General features: G+C 37.5%; 1 protein-coding gene across 1 annotated transcript in view; it reads left to right on the top strand.

Moving 5' to 3' along the window:
- Window positions 1-17,492, top strand: part of slmapa (sarcolemma associated protein a) — a 52,931-nt gene that overhangs the window by 22,183 nt on the left and 13,256 nt on the right. Inside the window, exons 4-18 of the mRNA XM_055159080.1 lie at window positions 3,468-3,504; window positions 4,937-4,999; window positions 5,650-5,745; window positions 7,337-7,408; window positions 8,544-8,684; window positions 9,861-9,998; window positions 10,606-10,774; window positions 12,115-12,165; window positions 13,294-13,542; window positions 14,858-14,923; window positions 16,259-16,309; window positions 16,413-16,487; window positions 16,577-16,611; window positions 16,659-16,716; window positions 17,046-17,120. Coding sequence (XP_055015055.1) covers window positions 3,468-3,504; window positions 4,937-4,999; window positions 5,650-5,745; window positions 7,337-7,408; window positions 8,544-8,684; window positions 9,861-9,998; window positions 10,606-10,774; window positions 12,115-12,165; window positions 13,294-13,542; window positions 14,858-14,923; window positions 16,259-16,309; window positions 16,413-16,487; window positions 16,577-16,611; window positions 16,659-16,716; window positions 17,046-17,120 — 1,376 coding nt within the window. The remainder of the gene's footprint in view (window positions 1-3,467; window positions 3,505-4,936; window positions 5,000-5,649; window positions 5,746-7,336; window positions 7,409-8,543; window positions 8,685-9,860; window positions 9,999-10,605; window positions 10,775-12,114; window positions 12,166-13,293; window positions 13,543-14,857; window positions 14,924-16,258; window positions 16,310-16,412; window positions 16,488-16,576; window positions 16,612-16,658; window positions 16,717-17,045; window positions 17,121-17,492) is intronic.

Raw genomic sequence — 17,492 nt, 5'->3', positions numbered from 1 at the left:
CCGTACAGGGGGGTGAGAGGTTGGGACTCGTCATCGACATTGCGCTACTCTCACCTGGCAAAACTTTTTCCCACTGGACACCGAAACATGTACTGCTTTGTACACTGTGCACATGGCCTCCCACTTGTCCCGAACGCAATGGAAAATGTGGAATTTCTTGTACAAGTCATCGTTAAATACGCATTTGCGCTTCGGCATGTTGTAGATGACCAACTGTTTGTGTCTCGCTCCTTCTGAGTGTAGAGATCTACATGTACGGACCCCTGTGTGGTCACACTACGCACAGCAACCTACATTCGGTTTGTCGATTAAAATTAACGTAGTCAATGAAATTCTTAATGATCAATTATCGATTAATCGACTAATCATGCCCATCCCTAGTCTGTATACTTGAAGTGTTGCAAATGACCAAATAAATAGAGATGTAACAATAACAGAAAAATCGTGAGATCGTATCGTCAAAAGTCTCTCAATAATATTGTGAGCAATATGGAATCTCAAGTACAAAATATTGGAATAAATATCATACTGAGGTGAGATGCATATCGTGAAAATATTGTACAGAGAAATGTGCATATTGTTACAGCCCTACAAATAATAAACTACTGCTGCAATAAATAACTATATATTTAAAAGAGTCAAATTTGAAGGGAAAACTATGTGATACCTTTTTAATCACATTGCCCAGCCCTATATCAGGCACTACTAAACTATAAACCCAGACCAGTTCTACAAAGCTCCATTTGAATGCCATAGCAGTGAACGCAACACTGAACCAGATCTGCAGCTGTGAGGCGTTTGTTCGCGGGCAGGGACAGCCGGCAGGGGTGGAGCTAAGGGACAAGACACAGGTATATCAGGTATAGCTTTAAGGAAGGAACGGCAGAAAGGAAAGTGGCAGGGGTTGGTTTGGACTGAGCCGGAGCACAGACGGTGAATCAGCGGTTTGTGGGACACGTTGTTTTTGGGAGCGCTCTGATTTCCCACTCTCTGAATGAGACCCTAAAGTGAACTTTGTCCCATGACTCAAATAAAGGTAACTGATTTATTATTTGGCTAATCATTTACAACTTAGTCTTGATTTCAATTGGAGTTTGCCGGTACTTTCGTGTACCACTAACCAGTCCTGATTTAAAGCAGTTTTGAAATGGGATTTGGCTTGTCTAAATTACTGGTGCTTACTTAGGCATTGTGATTTTAGTCCTGGCTTAGTCCTAACTTAGTCCTTGTTAGATCCTGGTGTAGTCCCGTTTTAGTATTGGTTTATTCCTGGTTTGGTCCTTGTTTAGTCTTTTGTTTATTCCTTTTTAGACCTCAATCTCATACCTAGTTTAGCTCTGATTTAGTCCTGCTGAAATTTTTGTTTGGTAGTCGTCGTATCCATAGGTCCCAGAATGATAAATGAATATTAGAGCATTTACCGTAGTGATTAACAATTTAAAAAAGAATATTATAACTTTGAATAATCTGAATCTCAATAAATGAAACAAAATACATACATTACATACATACACACATTCTTAAATATGTTTTTTTTTGTTTGTTTTTTTTCTTTATCTATACAGGGGAAACCAGAGAGTCATGCCATCTTTTTCAATGGTGCCATTTTAACACAAATAAAAATACAAAAATAACAATTCAACCAAAACATGTTCATTTTGTTCATACAGTATTTTGAAGACAAGTCAGAAGTAATTTTGGAGAGTTGAATAATAATTTCCCCACATGTATTCCACTTGTGAAGGTCTTTAATGCTGTCCTCAAAGACTCAAAGGCGTTATGAGTAGCTGTTGGTTTAATTTAAGTTTGTGTGTTTTTCTCACAGCTCTTGTTGAGTTATACATTAACTCAGAGGTTTCACCTGTTTACTCTCATTCCTCCTCTCTCTCTCTTTCTCCCTCCACTCCTTCTCATTGTCAACCTTTGGTCTTTATTGTTACGGTTAAAGGCAGAAGAAACCTGTTTTGATAAATATTATTGTGGTCACGGCTGATATCCTCAACATTCCCTGGGGGGTGATGCTGCTAACTAAAGGCACTGCTCTGTCTGAAGCTTTGTTACTGAAGATAGATTTAAGTCTGAGTCTGTTGTTTTTTTGTTTTTTTCCGACCCACTCTGACCATAAAGACCTGATTTTGCTGGAACTACAGGTGAGCTGTTTTTGGCCATGCAGCTTTGGTGCAAAAGCAGAAAGCATAAATTGTATTAATTTTATTAATAATTTTTGTATTTGTTAAGAAAGAAACGGTTGGTATTTATTTATTTATTTATTAGACCTTCAACAACTGTATAATAAGACAGCTACTTTTCATCTGTTGTCCGTTGCCTGATGGACTAAATGGACCCTAGGGAAAGAGCAAGGAATTAAACATTTAATATTTAAGTGGCCATATTACACAATTTTCTGATTTATTATAATGTATCCTCATCACAAACGTACCTGGAGTTGTTTTTTGCTTCATTCACATGAGTTCTTCAACTCGGGATGTCACGTGGTAATACAGAAAGTGTTTTTTTTTGTACAGAATTTAGCTTTTTTGTTTTTAAACTCCAGACACCTTCACTAGAATTATTTACCAAAAAGGTAAAGGTAGCTGTTAACTTGAAAAATACCGCTTCATGACATCACAAGGTGGAACAGACCATTTGGAGCTATGGAGATGAAGACAGACTAATAATAAAGGGTTACTGAATGAAACAAAACACAACTCCAGGTCTGTTTTTGATGAGGTAATAACAACATAACATTAAAGATCACTTAGAATCCATTTTGTGTAAAAGAGGACCTTTAAATATACAGTAAATAAAGACATGACCTAATTTTAATATAATACTTTATTTATGTATTTTTTATATATAATTTTTGTCATTTTGAGATACATACCCAGCACAGTAATAACAAAATAAACATAAGACATAACAAAATATAAGACTAACGCACATACAAAAAAAACAAACAAAAAAACAACGTAATATAACTGCGTTGACATAGACAATTGGTAAAAATTAGTTTTTGGATATAATTTCTATGGAGTAGTCTGCTCAGCTGTTGGACACAAGAAACTGTAAAATAGAATAATATACGGTTATCTGAAAAGGAAAAGGAAAATGTCAGTAACACATGTATGTGTATGTATATGCTTGTACAATGTATGTGTAAGTTTGTTTTGCGGTTGCTATACATCAGCCCCCTTTTTAAATATAATACATAATTTTAACATGACATAACACTTTAAATCAACATTATTTTTGCTTTTTGGGCAAATCTAAATCTCATCTGTTTACTGACAAATAGTTTACTAAATAAGACTTTTTGAATTTCATTCTCAAATCCCGCTGTCGTCTCGAGACTCGGTAAAGTCAAAACGCAAGTGATGTGTAGAGTCATGTGACCTTCAGAAACATGTCGCCGTGGTTACCGTATCCCTGCTGTCGTCGTAGTAACACCTGTATGTCTTCTGTTTCAGTGTCATCCAGACTCCACTGCCGCTGCCCGTAGACAAGGTAAAACTAAAGCTTCATTATTTTTACATTACGAAACATTAGCAGTAATTATTTTCATGTTTTAATGTATGCTGCCTGTTGGGTAATATGTCTGTATTTATGGTTTTATCTAGTTTTTTTAAAGGTCCCATATTACGCTATTTTCTGATCTAATGTTGTTTCCTCATCACAACAGACGCAAAGTTGTAATTTATTTCATTCACACATGTTTAACAAAAAACACCCTGCGTATTTAGGCTGAGTTCTTCTCTCAAGCAGTTCTACCTTCTAATGTCATGTGGTAATACAGGCTGGCAATTCATCAGCTCTTGAATTGCCAATCTCAACTGATCTAAAGGTAAAATGTAGCTGAAAACTAAAACATCATGACATCACAAGGTGGAACATTGGAGTGTATGGGGTATTTGGAGCTTTGGAGATGTAGACAGACTAATAATAAACATGTGTGATTGAAAAAAACAAAACAAAACACAACTACGGGTATGTTTTTGGTAAGGCAACAACATTGTAACATGGATTAAAGCTCACGATTTTATGTAATATACGGCCTTTAATAGTTTTTTATTTTATTTATTTAAAACAATCTCAGAGAAAATATGCTGTTTTCCATCTGCAGTTCTTGGGGTTACAAAATACATTAAGAAAGCTATTTACATTAGACCCTAACAACATTTCATCAGTAACAGTGTCTGCTTAAAATACCGTATTTTCCGCACTATTAGGCGCTCTGGATTATAAGGTGCACTGTCATAGAATGGTCTATTTTCAAACTTTTTTCACAAATAAACCTCACTGGACTTTAAACAAAACACAACAGTTAGATGGGTCAGTTGGACTTTGTTTGGCGCGTTCACAGTGACTCTCGGCTTTGTTCATTTCTGGGTGGTAGGGAGGGTGCTGTCTGGGACCGCTGGATTGTTGACGTGTTCGCAGTGACTCAGTTGTGGCTAGAAGTGGCACATTGCACCCAGTTGTGCTGCATCAAAATTGATTCTAGTTCTCCGTAAGCAAATTAATCATTATCTCGTTCAAGTGGATGTCTGAAAGTTGCAGCTCAGCTCTTAGGTGAAAAAGCTGCATCTATGTTTTGAGATGTAAACATGTGAACTCTTTCTGTTGAACATAATTGAAAACAGTAACAGCACTAATAGTCCATTCTCAAGAGGATCACTGAAACTATTCAAGGAGAATACTAAACTGACATCCTCCTCTGTGCCATATATTCACAGTCTCCTTTGTACCAAGTGAGTTTTTTATGATGACTCGGGGATGTGAACATGTCTGGCCGCTTTCAGGAAGAATCTGATATTTTGCGTTTTGCGTCTCATCACTCCTCGTTGAAAAAGTTAACAAAATGTACTGTGTTGGACTCATCAGCTGTTCCTCTGATGTGAGTCTTTTGCTGTATTCACATGTTTTCTCTTTCTTTCAGGTGTCCGCCAACACTCCCAGTATGTACTCTCAGGAACTGTTCCAGCTCTCCCAGTATCTACAGGTACCTCTTTCTTAAAGGGTTAATAACAGATAGATCTCATATTACCACTGCACTATTAATGAAAGTGAATCAAAATCGCTCTTTGAGTTAACGCAAATATCATATTACAAAGGCGATTATTTAGGTCAGGAGTGTCCAAACTATGGCCCGCTGAATAGTCCCACATTATCTTGGGAAGTACATTTTACTGCTATCTTTAAATATTCTACCATTGTCCGTTAAATAACAAAACATTTTGACGTGAGACAGACCTCTGAATTAGGAAGGAAAAGCTGTTATTCATTTATTTTTATTTTTTTTATGATTCATGGTATTGACCTCCAGTCTGATGTAGATAATAGAATGTCCTCTTTAAAGATCAAAATATCCTGTTTTTATAGGAAAATCTTGTATCTCTACCTCTACAAACATGTTTTGAAATGCATGGGATTCTTGTATTAGTTTAGCAGCCATATTTCAGTCTTTTCTCAAATGTTATTCTTGTTTAAAATGTGCAATCGGAACAGAATCCTACTTTTTTGATGTATATCTTGAATCTAATCGCAAGAGTTGTCAGAAAAATTCCAATCAAACAATTTTCTAAAATGGTGCAGCCCTATGTCAAAGAGATGTGTCATAGTGGTCCTGATTTGTTTTGTGCGTTTCCTCAGGAGGCCTTACACCGAGAGCAGATGTTGGAGCAGAAACTGGCCACTCTTCAGAGACTCTTAGCGACGACACAAGAGGCTTCAGAGAGCAGCTGGCAGGTAAAGACTCCTGTGTTTTAAATGTTTTTATTTACCGTATTTTCAGCACTACAGGGCACTCTGGATTATAAGGCGCACTGTCAGTGAATGGTCTATTTTCGAACTTTTTTCACATATAAACCGCACCAGACTATAAGGCACATTAAACGAAATACAACAGTGAGTCAAACTTTATTTAGCGCATTCACAATAACTCTCAGCTTTGTTCAATTGTAACACTTAAAGAAAATACTGTCTGAGATGCTAAATTGTTTGCGTATTCACAATAAGTCATGATTGTTCAAACAGTTGGGCAATTACGGCGTCCAGCACGTCCACATCCCTCTCGTCCTTATCCCAGTCAGTGTGGTTACTGTTCCCTGGCAGTTCAGTGATGATTCTGGTCTTGGTGAAAGCTCGGACCACAGTTGATACTGATCCTTAGCCCAGGCGTCCACGATCCTTTGGCAGATCATGGCTTAAGTCGCTAGGCGCTGTCTCTCTGTCTTAGTGAATGTGTGCTCGCCTTCTCTCATCCACTGCTCCCACGCAGCTCGCACTTTAACTTTATAATAGCCTTGAGTTTAAAGTGGGTGTTGTAAGCGTGTCTCTTGACAGGTGATATTTTGATATTAAAAGGAATCACAGTATGTATTATTCCGCGATGCTCCTGAGTACAGGAGCCGTAATGCTGCAAGTGGTGCAGCTTTATAGTTTACTAAAGTCGTACTATGACACCACAATAAATCCATATGTAAGGCGCTCTGGATTATAAGGCGCGCAGTCTTTTTTTGATGAAATTAAAGGCTTTTAAGCGCGCCCTATAGTGTGGAAAATATGGTATTCAAATAGAGGTCAAGACTGACTTACATTTGGGCAAATTTTATTGATCAACAAGGGAAATCAGTTGGACTTTGTAGCTCACACATTACAATATAAAGTGCCCATATTATGCGGTTTTCTGATCTATGTTAAAATGTTGTTTCCTCATCAAAAAACATACCTGGAGTGGTGTTTTGTTTCATTCATACATTTTTAAGACACCAACTTTGCATATTTAGACTGAGTTGTTCTCTCAAACAGAAAACAAGCTTTCAACTTTGTGATGCCATGTGGTAATACAGGAAGTGCTCCACTGTGTTTTAAAACGTACACCATCTCTACAATCATATGGAGCATTTCAACCCTGGAATTGCCCATCTCTAGTGAACAAAAGGTAAAAGGTAGCTGTTAACTTGAGAACTAGCGCTTCATGATATCACAAGGTGGAACAGAGTGTTTTGATCTTTGGAGGTGTACAGACAGACAGACAGACAAATAATAAAGCATTACTCAAACATGTGTGATTGAAACAAAACACATCTCCAGGTCTGTTTTTAAGGTAACAACATTATAACATGACTTAAATTTCACAAGAGCCTATTTTGCACAATATAGAACTTTTATAATAAACAGAAACAACATAATATTTTGTCAAAACATTAGTTGTACATTGCTCCCCGCTTTGTCACAAACACAACAGACTTTCTTCACAAAATCTATTTTTACATGACCACCTCAGAGGGGTTGAGGTTGTGCAGCAGTGACTTTAAAGTTGTGTTGTTTCCTTCAGGCCTTGATCGATGAGGACCGGCTGCTCTCTCGGCTGGAGGTGATGGGCAGCCAGCTCCAGGCCTATTCCAAGGTGAGAAACATTATACAACAGAATACACACATATAATACAACTAGATACACTTTATTAGACTTAGACTCAGACAAACTTTATTGATCGACAAGGGAAATTACTCAGACACAGAAGCTCAGACATCACAATATAATATAATAACAAAGAGCAAAAATATGAATGATATAATACATTCTAAATAAGTATAATATATAATAAAAATATATTTCAGCTATATACAAGAGGTTGTAAGGAAAAACAGTGCAAAGATGATATAATGATTGACAGGACATTTGTTTTGTTGTACGGTTGTAGGGAGTATTATCAGCTACATAAACGTGAGTTGTACAGTTGTAGGGAATATTATCAGCTACATAAGGGTGAGTTGTTGTACAGTTGTAGGGAGTATTATCAGCTACATACAGGTGAAGTTGTACAGTTGTAGGGAGTATTATCAGCTACATAAATGGTGAGTTTGTTACAGTTGTAGGGAGTATTATCAGCTACATAAGGGTGAGTTGTTGTACAGTTGTAGGGAGTATTATCAGCTACATAAGGGTGAGTTGTTGTACAGTTGTAGGGAGTATTATCAGCTACATAAGGTGAGTTGTACAGTTGTAGGGAGTATTATCAGCTACATAAGGGTGAGTTGTTGTACAGTTGTAGGGAGTATTATCAGCTACATAAATGTGAGTTGTTGTACAGTTGTAGGGAGTATTATCAGCTACATAAGGGTGAGTTGTTGTATAGTTGTAGGGAGTATTATCAGCTACATAAGGGTGAGTTGTTGTACAGTTGTAGGGAGTATTATCAGCTACATAAGGGTGAGTTGTTGTACAGTTGTAGGGAGTATTATCAGCTACATAAATGTGAGTTGTACAGTTGTAGGGAGTATTATCAGCTACATAAGGGTGAGTTGTACAGTTGTAGGGAGTATTATCAGCTACATAAGGGTGAGTTGTTGTACAGTTGTAGGGAGTATTATCAGCTACATAAGGGTGAGTTGTACAGTTGCAGGGAGTATTATCAGCTACATAAGGGTGAGTTGTTGTACAGTTGTAGGGAGTATTATCAGCTACATAAGGGTGAGTTGTACAGTTGCAGGGAGTATGGTATGAATCAACCAATCGCTAACTGACTTTCTTCTGTGCGCAGTCGCAGACAGAGGAGGGCATCCGTAAAGAGCTGCTGGCGCTGCAGGAGGACAAACACAACTACGAGACCACGGCCAAAGAGTCTCTGAGGCGAGTTCTGCAGGAGAAGATTGAGGTCGTACGGAAACTGTCTGAGGTCGAGGTGAGACACTGGCACCAATGCCCTGGGACTGAACAACTGTATTTAAAAGGGCCCATTTTACTCTGTTATCTGATCTACTGTATGTTATAATGTTTCCTCATCACCAACATATGTGGAGTTGTGTTTTTGTTTTATTCACATACGTTTAACACACAAATCCTACATATTTAGGCTGAGTTCTTCTCTCAAACAGAAAACACTCAAATCCACCTTGTGATGTCATGCGGTAAGACAGGAAGTGTGCCACGGTGTTCTTAAACTCCATACACCTTCTCTAGAATCATTTGAAGGATTGATTTCAGCCCTGGAATTGCTGATTTCTACTGAACCCAATGTAAAAGGTAGCTGTTCACTTGAAGACTACATGACATCATCAGGTGGAAGTTGGAACAGCATTTTGAGCTCTGGCAATGTATTCAGAATAAAAATAAATAACTGAAATGAAACTATCTCTACTCTGTGTACCACTGTCCCTCCACAGGCTGCACTGGTCATCTGCTTTATTTATAGTGATGGCAGCTGTTTTTGGTTTGTGTACTTAAAATAGGGTTAATTTATTTAAAACATAAAATGTGTATTTCCATGTATAGCCACTAGATTGTGCTGCAACACTTCCACTTCGCTTTGAAGCTTTACGATCCTGTCCACCTCTTGGGTCCCCATTCATCCCATTAAAAACATACAGAATTTAAAGTTATTACAACGTTTAACATTTAATGGATTTCTAGGTTTTGATATTGGATTAAAAATATTGATGTTGTGGACATTAATTTGCCACAGAGCTGGTTAGCCTCTGTCGTTTGTTAGTTTTGACTGTTGAGCTCTATAGCTGTTGAAAAAAAGAACCACATCTGCTGTATCATTGATTCTAACAAATCTTTTAAGCTCCCATATAATGCTTTTCTTCACTGAGATGTTATTGCTTTGTCTGGAGTGTTTCACAGTATGGTATTAAACTCTTCTATCTTTGTGGAGACCGAACCAGACCAAATTATAGGTCAGATTCTCTGCTCACAGGCAGAATGCCAGTTTTGAGGTATTTTTGAGCTATAAAACGGCCTGCAATTTAATAAATGTAAGGTAGAGCTGTCTTATGTCATACTGTGAAACATTCCAGGCAGTGCGATGACATATCCATAGAAGCAAGCATCTTTACATGTATTGCTTTGTGTGCAGCGTTCCTTGAGTAACACAGAGGACGAGTGCACTCACCTGAAGGAGATGTCTGAGCGGAGTCAGGACGAGCTGAGGGAGCTAGCCAATAAATACAACGCCGCCGTGAATGAGATCAAAGAGCTCACGGACAAAATCAAGGTGAGACACACTGGGGAAAGTTCACTCAATCAAATATGTTTAAAATTTACTGTGCAAGAAGAGCTGAATATCTGCAGAAAACACACAACACAATAAGGAGGATACAGACACGGCATGTTAAATGCAATTAAAGTAAAAAAAAAAAATCTAAATACTTAAGAACCCTTAGCATAAAAACAGACTAAAAAGGCAGTTACAGTGGTACAGCAGTAGTTATGAAAGTGCTTAATGCATGGAGGGATGAATAATTTGAGGGGAAATTCATAGTTTTTCTTTTCTTGTAGATATTTGTTATGATTTGCAATGTTTATATTAAAAAATCAGTACACTTATTTTTCCTATATTTTCTTTGTACAGTAGTGCCATAAACAATATTTAGATTTATAGTAAATACACATTGTGTTGTGTATTTAGGGAAATTATCACAATCTGCCCCATATTAGCTGCAATTGATGAACCAGCCTTATTGGTTATTGGCTGCTAAAATATACATTTTATTGTAGCATCCATATTAAACAAAACTAATACAGGCATAAAATGTCTAATAAACATACACAACAAACAACATAAACTCAACATTCTGAGAGATCCGTGTGATTGTCTTTAGGCTGCAGAGGTGCAATACCAGGAGCAGACACAGAGGGGCGTGTCTGAGCGCAGAGAGCTGGAGCTGAAGGTGGAGGAGATGGAGGAGAAGGAGCAGGTTCTTCAGGCCCGGATCGAGGCTCTGCAGGCGGACAATGACTTCACCAACGAGAGGCTGGCCGCGTTGCAAGGTATGGGCCACAAGTGGCGCTGCTACCGGGGCTATAGTGCAGTGCCTGTAAGCTGTAGTCATGATACTGAAATACTCCTTTTCGATGTTAAGGGAAAGGCTCAATAATCAATGCCAATTTTAAAGGTGCATTGTGTAACTTTTCTGGTAGAGGATCCGTCAAATGCTTTTCTTCATGGAGATGTTAATGCGTTGCCTGGAATGTTTTACAGTATGGTTTTATACGTTTCTATCTTCATGGAGACCAAACCAAACCAAATTACAAGTCTGATCTGTAGAGAGGCGACCCCACCCACAGTCAGAATACCTTTTTTCTGTGTATTTTGTGCTATAAAACTACTTGTAATTGAATAAATGTAAATTAGAGCTGTTTAATGCCCATAGTGGAACATTCCAGGCAGAGCAATGACATACCCATCGAAACAATAAAAAAACAAGCAGGTCACAGACTCTCATCCAAAAAGTTACATAGTGCACCTTTAATACTGGAATGATGGAAAAAAGAGAGAAATTGGAATGTAATTTTCAGCACAAAGTAATAATGTGTTTTTTTAAGTTACCATTTGGCTCTAAACTGGTGCTGATAAAGTCTAAAATTACTCTGAAAAGGTAAAATTTTGTCATTTTTCAGTATCAATTCTCGTTTTAATATGGATTAGTATCTTATTTTTCATACCCAACTGGGCTGTGAAATCAGAGGAAAATGCTAATAAATGATGAATAGTACTGATTATTGCTTTATAGTTGGATATTTAGTTTAGAAATGTTTTATTGTACAGTTTAAATGTACATTAAGAACATGCAGTTCCAAAGCATTTTTTTCATGCTGGGGGTGTTCTCTCTGTATGTCTATGGCGGAATGTTCAGCATTTTCCATAGTGACACAATACATATATTAGCAAACAAAGAAAAACATGTTTTAAGATCTGAAAACTCACGTAAAAATACTAAATAACCACACTTGTTCAGTTTCTCAATACAAACGTCATATGCAGCTAAAACTTTTTGAGGCTAGATTTAAACATAGTCCTATAGATATAGATATAGATATAGATATAGATATAGATATAGATATCGATATCGATATCGATATAGATATAGATAGATAAATAAATACTTTGTTTCCGAAGTTTTCAGGAAGCTATAGTAAATCAAGGCGTAATTAACAGAGTTTATGTTTATATATATTTTGGAAAATAACATGGTATACTTCTTGCTTGACACAAAAATAGCATAATTATCCCATGATGCTTGACTTAATTAAACTAACCAATCACACGCCCCTCTACTGACCACACCCCCTCTGCTTCCTGTTTCCTTTTATGGGTTTGCCGTTCACAGTGCGGTTAGAGCAGCTTCAAGAGAAAAGCATAAAAGAAAACAACAGTTTGGGTGAGTCATGTGACCGCTTCCCGTCGTCCAGTCACAGTTGCTCTCTGCGTCCTAACCCCTCCTCCTCATCGACTTCATCCACTAACAAACAAACAAGCATGGGGCTCTCTCAGTTCTAGGCATTTCGGTCAGGGAGGCCTATCTCTCCTGCCTTGTAGAAGAAAGTTCATGTTCAAATAACACAGAATACATTAGCCCGACCTCTTACCTTTTCTTAGCTTAACCATAACTACTTTAGCCAGTTTGTGAAGTAAGAGTTTTTTTGCCAGCTTAAAGGAGCAGTAGTTTTTAAGTGGTGTTTGTTTTGTTTTTTTGTGCATAGAGATATATTTTTGCCTGAAATGTTCAACAAAATGGTATAAAACTTGCCAATCTCCATGGAAACAAATAGGAGACTCCACCAAAGTATTTTCTTCTCAATAAAAAAACGGCTGTAATGAAGAAAGATACATTTATACCTAACTGTGGGACATTCCAGGCAAAGTCACTTTCATTAAAATAGTAAAACATAAAATAAACAACTAATTAAAATTAAAATTAATTAAAATAAAGAGTGCCCAATCATTTTTATATGTAGAATTCTTCAATTTGTAGTTTGTTTCTTCTAATATTTATCATGCCAATGCCAACACAAAATGCCTAGAATCTACTGAGTCCCTAACAAATGTATGAACTCCCTGCATGGCTGTGGTTCATCTCTTTTCAATGCTGTTCTGTTCATCATCATTCGTTCATTCTTCTTTTTATTTGTTCTTTCTGAATTTTCACTTTTGATAAATCGTTTCACGTGGGTTTGGAGATTTGGACTAAAGTTAAATCATAGAAATATAACAGATTGTAAAAGTTGGCATGGGAAGGTATCAAGAAGGAAATACGGGAATAGTGTGGTGATTTACACATTTTTTAGGATTTTATTATCGGTCATTCTCTGTATATGGTGATTTGGTTCTGTGGTGATTTTTGGTGCGTTTTTGGCTAAAATCCACCCCATCTTTCGACCTGGTGATGCACTGAAAAACTGGGCAAAACGGGAATCAAATCACTGTTTTATTTTCACATCTTTGGCTGAACTTTCTCACTGCCATACTGGAATTTTCATGATCGCAAACCTATCTCCGCTGTGGTCAGATGTGGATATAGAAACTTGCGGCCCAGTAGGGGAGCCCGAAGAGGACAAAAAGGACCAAAAGAGAGAAGGAGAACTGTCTCCAGAGGCGGAGGAGGACAGTGAGTCTACAGAAGTAGTGAATGTTGGGGACATTCACTCTGAGCTCATCACCGCAGTACAGGAGCCCGGAGAGGACAAAAAGAAGCAAGAGGGGTCACTGCACGAGGAAGAGGACGAGGACACAGACACAGATGGGGAGGAAGATAATGGTAGATTTACGAACAAAAGCTGTAATGCACTGTCTCTGATTCTACTGCAGTATTTAAGGTTTTAATAACGTTTTAGGTTATAAGAGTGAGTATTTAACATTTAAATGTGTACACGCTCCAGACCTCTTTCTTACAGTGTGTAACTTTCTGGAGGTGTCATATCACTTGCATGATTTCCTCTTAAGGAGCTTTTAGCCGTGTTATAATGTTGTTACCCTCTTAAAAAACATACGTGGACTTGTTTTGTTTTATTCACATATGTTTGAGTAACATTTTGGAACAGATTGTTTCCTGTGCTAAACGTGTGTGAATGAAGAAAAACATAGTTTCAGGTATGTCTTTGAAGAGGTGACAACATTATACAGTAACAGAGATCAGAAAATAGTGTAATGTGGGCCCTTTAAAAACATACTTTGGAACATTCTTATGGAGGTGGATAAGTTTTATGCCAAAGGATAATTATAGCCACAGGAACAACATTTCCATGGAAATCAGGCATAACAGCAGTGTTTCCATGTGCAATAAACACAACCAAAATGAGAAAAAAAAGCTTTTATTTAAAGGTACACTGCGTAATATTTCCAGTAGAGAGTCCATAACTTGCATATCTCCATGGAAATATTATTTCTTTGTCTGGAATGGTCTGCAATATCGAATAAACCCATTTATCTTGAGGGAGACAAGCAGGTTACAGCACTATGCTACATTACAATTCAGATCTGTGGAGAGGCACCCCTATTCACAGAAGGAAGTCTTGAGCAATAGAAACAACCATGATCAATAAATGCTACATGACTATGTCTAATGTCATACCATGGAACATTCCACTGAAAGTGATAACATCTACTTGGAGACAAGTAAGCAGCAGACTCTCCACCAGAATAGTTGCTCAGTGTACCTTTTTAAAATAATATAAAAACATACTGTGGCTTTAATTTTAATTTTAGAAACTCTTGAAAGTCCCTCCATTTGGTCGATAAATTGTTTGATTTTGAGTATTTTGTTTAGAAAGTTGCCAGTTAAAATGCCACAACAGTTACAAATTTAGCTAAAAGGTAACTTTGAGTCTTGTTAGCTTGGTCATTGTTCTGCGTTGTAGAAATTCAAGACCTCCTTTCCTTTTCTATTGAACATTCATATTTCAACTTCCTTTATCTCTTCTCGCATTACCATCTGCTTCTACGTGTTTTTCTCCTGTGCCATTTCTTTTCTCTTTGTTTGTTTGTTTGTTTTTGTCGCTTACTGTACCTTCTTTGTCCGTCGTTAAAATCCTAAATAAAAATCTTCGGTAATGGACGATTCTTGTTTCTAATAGATAACTGTCACCTAAACAACAGCGGAGGAGACTCTACTCGAATACAGCAGCTAATAGAATGTCCGCGTGAGTACTTCAAAGCACCAGGGAATTTTGACGTTTCTGTTATTGTTATTTTTATTTATTTTTATTTTGTTTTAAACCAATCAGGCATAACAGCATGATCAGTGTGTATTAATGGGTAGTAATGAGGGAATTGTTTTTTCCTCTGTATTAGAAATCTTTAAAGTTAATGATTTTGATTGATTTTGTTAATAACTACATTGGGTTTAAGTATTTCCAGAACTGTAGCTATTGGAGATTTCTGCTCAGTAAGAGTTTGGTATCTTCTGAGGGTGCATTAGTCCTGGTTTTGTCCTGGTTTTAGTCCTGGTTTTAGTCCTGGTTTTAGTCCTGGTTTTAGTCTTGGTTTTGTCTTGGTTTTGTCTTGGTTTTGTCTTAGTTCAATCCTAGTGTAGTTCTGGTTTTAGTCCTGGTTTTGTCCTGGTTTTGTCCTGGTTTTGTCTTAGCTCAGTCCTGGTGTAGTCCTGGGTTTGTCGTGGTTTTATTGTGGTTCAGTCCTGGTCAGTCCTGGTTCAATCCTGGAGTAGCCCTGGAGTAGCCCTGGTTCAATCCAGGTTTTAGTCCTGGTTCATTCCTGATTTAATCCTGGTTTTAGTCCTGGTGTAGTTTTGGTTTACCAAAGTCCTGGTTTCTCTTAGATCAGTCTGTCCACCTCCTGTTGGGTGTTCATGGTGTACACTTGTTGGTATCTACTGGAGATGCAAAAGACCTGATATAGTCCTGGTGTAGCCCAGGTATAGTCCTGGTATAATCCTGATTTAATCTTGGTTTAGTTCTAGATTAGTCCTAATTTAGTTCTGATTGGGTTCTGGTTTAGTCCTTGTTTAGTCCTCGTTTCTCTTAGTTTAGTCCAGCTCATGTGGAGTCTTCAAGGGATACATTTGTTGATATCTACAAGGGCTGAAATAGACCTGGTTTAGTCCTGGTTTAATCAGAATTCAGTCCCTGGTTTAGTCCATGTTTTAGTCCCTGTTTAAGTCTTGGATTAGTCCTGGTATAGTGTTGTTTAACTGCAGCTCGTTTTCCTTAACTCTAAATATGACCATGGAAGGAACAGCGTGGTCACGTCCAACAGACTTCTACTATAGCTCAAATTACTGAAGAACTTGAGCGAATTTTAGTCCCTCTATATTAAAATTGGTCAGGTGCTCATATTGTTATGCCTCATCAGTATTATTTATCATGTCTGATGCTTTGTCTTGTGTCATTGTTTTGCTTGTTCATTTTGAGGATTTCGTCTCATTGCTCTGGACTATGTTTTTGTTTCTTCACTAGCTAAGAACTTTTATTTTATATACTGTTTTATATCTAATTCTGTCATCTTTTCTTGTCTCACAGCGGTCAAACAGTCTGTCAGTTCAGCTCTTCACAAAATTGCCAACTTTGACGGTAAGTTTAGAACAAGTTTAGATCTCAGTTTTACAGCTTTTTTATGAATCATGTTTTGCTTTTAGTTCCTTTCCTACTTATTTCTTTCATTTGTTTTTTGTAGAAGTGATGGACGCTCACCTCCAGAACAATCAAACATCTGAGGACGATAACCTGGGCAGCCCCGATCGGCTTAAAGGTACTTTTACTTTAAACATGTTTTGAGCTAATTCTGATCAAAATGGAGTTGTATATTTATCAAGTAATGACATCTTACTATGTTCGCAGGTATTTGTGAAAAAAGTATCTGCATTCTCAGACAGGTACAAAGTAATCAGGTGATTCACCACCTGTTCACCTGTGTATTGAGCTGCTCGGGGCCCAGGAGAGAGCCAACGCTGGCAAGCACAAGTGCCAACAGCTCCAGGGTACATGGACTCATACTACATACTACATACTAGGGATGCGCCAATACTGGAAAATCAGCTGGATATCAGCCAATATTTGGACATACAAATTGATGTAAAACATGAGAGATTAGTAACAGCCACATGGCACATTGGATCAGTTTTGTCTTGTTTTATTTTAGTTGAAACTTAATAAATGCTGTTTTTAGTCTGTGCAATGATATTGGTTGATACTGGTATCAGCAGATACTTAAAGCTGAAGTATCAGAATCAGTGTGTCCCTACTACATACAGTGATACTTATTTTGTGTTAATGTTAATATTTACTTTGTTTCATAAATGTGGTTTAGCTCTTCTGGAGGAGGAGCGCAGGAGCAACCTCCAGCTTACAGAAGAGTCCACCAAACAGATCCAGTACCTGCAGAGTGAGTGCACCTGAGACACTATCCATGAATACAAGAAATACACTAAATATACTACATACTCTCAATTTATATAACTGCTTAGTGCGGTGAGGCCACTGTATATCTGCAGTTACAGTTGTTAAACATCATCCTCTTCTATCTCCATAGGCATATGAGGTTCAAGTGATAGAAAATTAAGACATAGACAAGCAAAATATTCCTTTTAGTGATCAAAAGTCCTACAAATGGCATTCATAACAATTAATAAAACAACTCAAATTTGTGCACACAGTTGTGGACTGTAGAAATGTATCTGCTTGTCATCCCTGTTTTTAACCTGCTCCTCATTCTTTCTTCCTCTATTTGTCTCCCTTTTAAAGTGTAAATAAGATT

Source organism: Boleophthalmus pectinirostris, unplaced genomic scaffold (genome assembly GCF_026225935.1).
Source record: "Boleophthalmus pectinirostris isolate CB_2022bp ecotype Guang Dong unplaced genomic scaffold, ASM2622593v1 HiC_scaffold_23, whole genome shotgun sequence".
Classification (NCBI taxonomy): domain Eukaryota; kingdom Metazoa; phylum Chordata; class Actinopteri; order Gobiiformes; family Gobiidae; genus Boleophthalmus; species Boleophthalmus pectinirostris.
The sequence above is the reverse complement of the archived record's forward strand: the minus strand, read 5'-3'. Positions and strand labels throughout refer to the sequence as shown.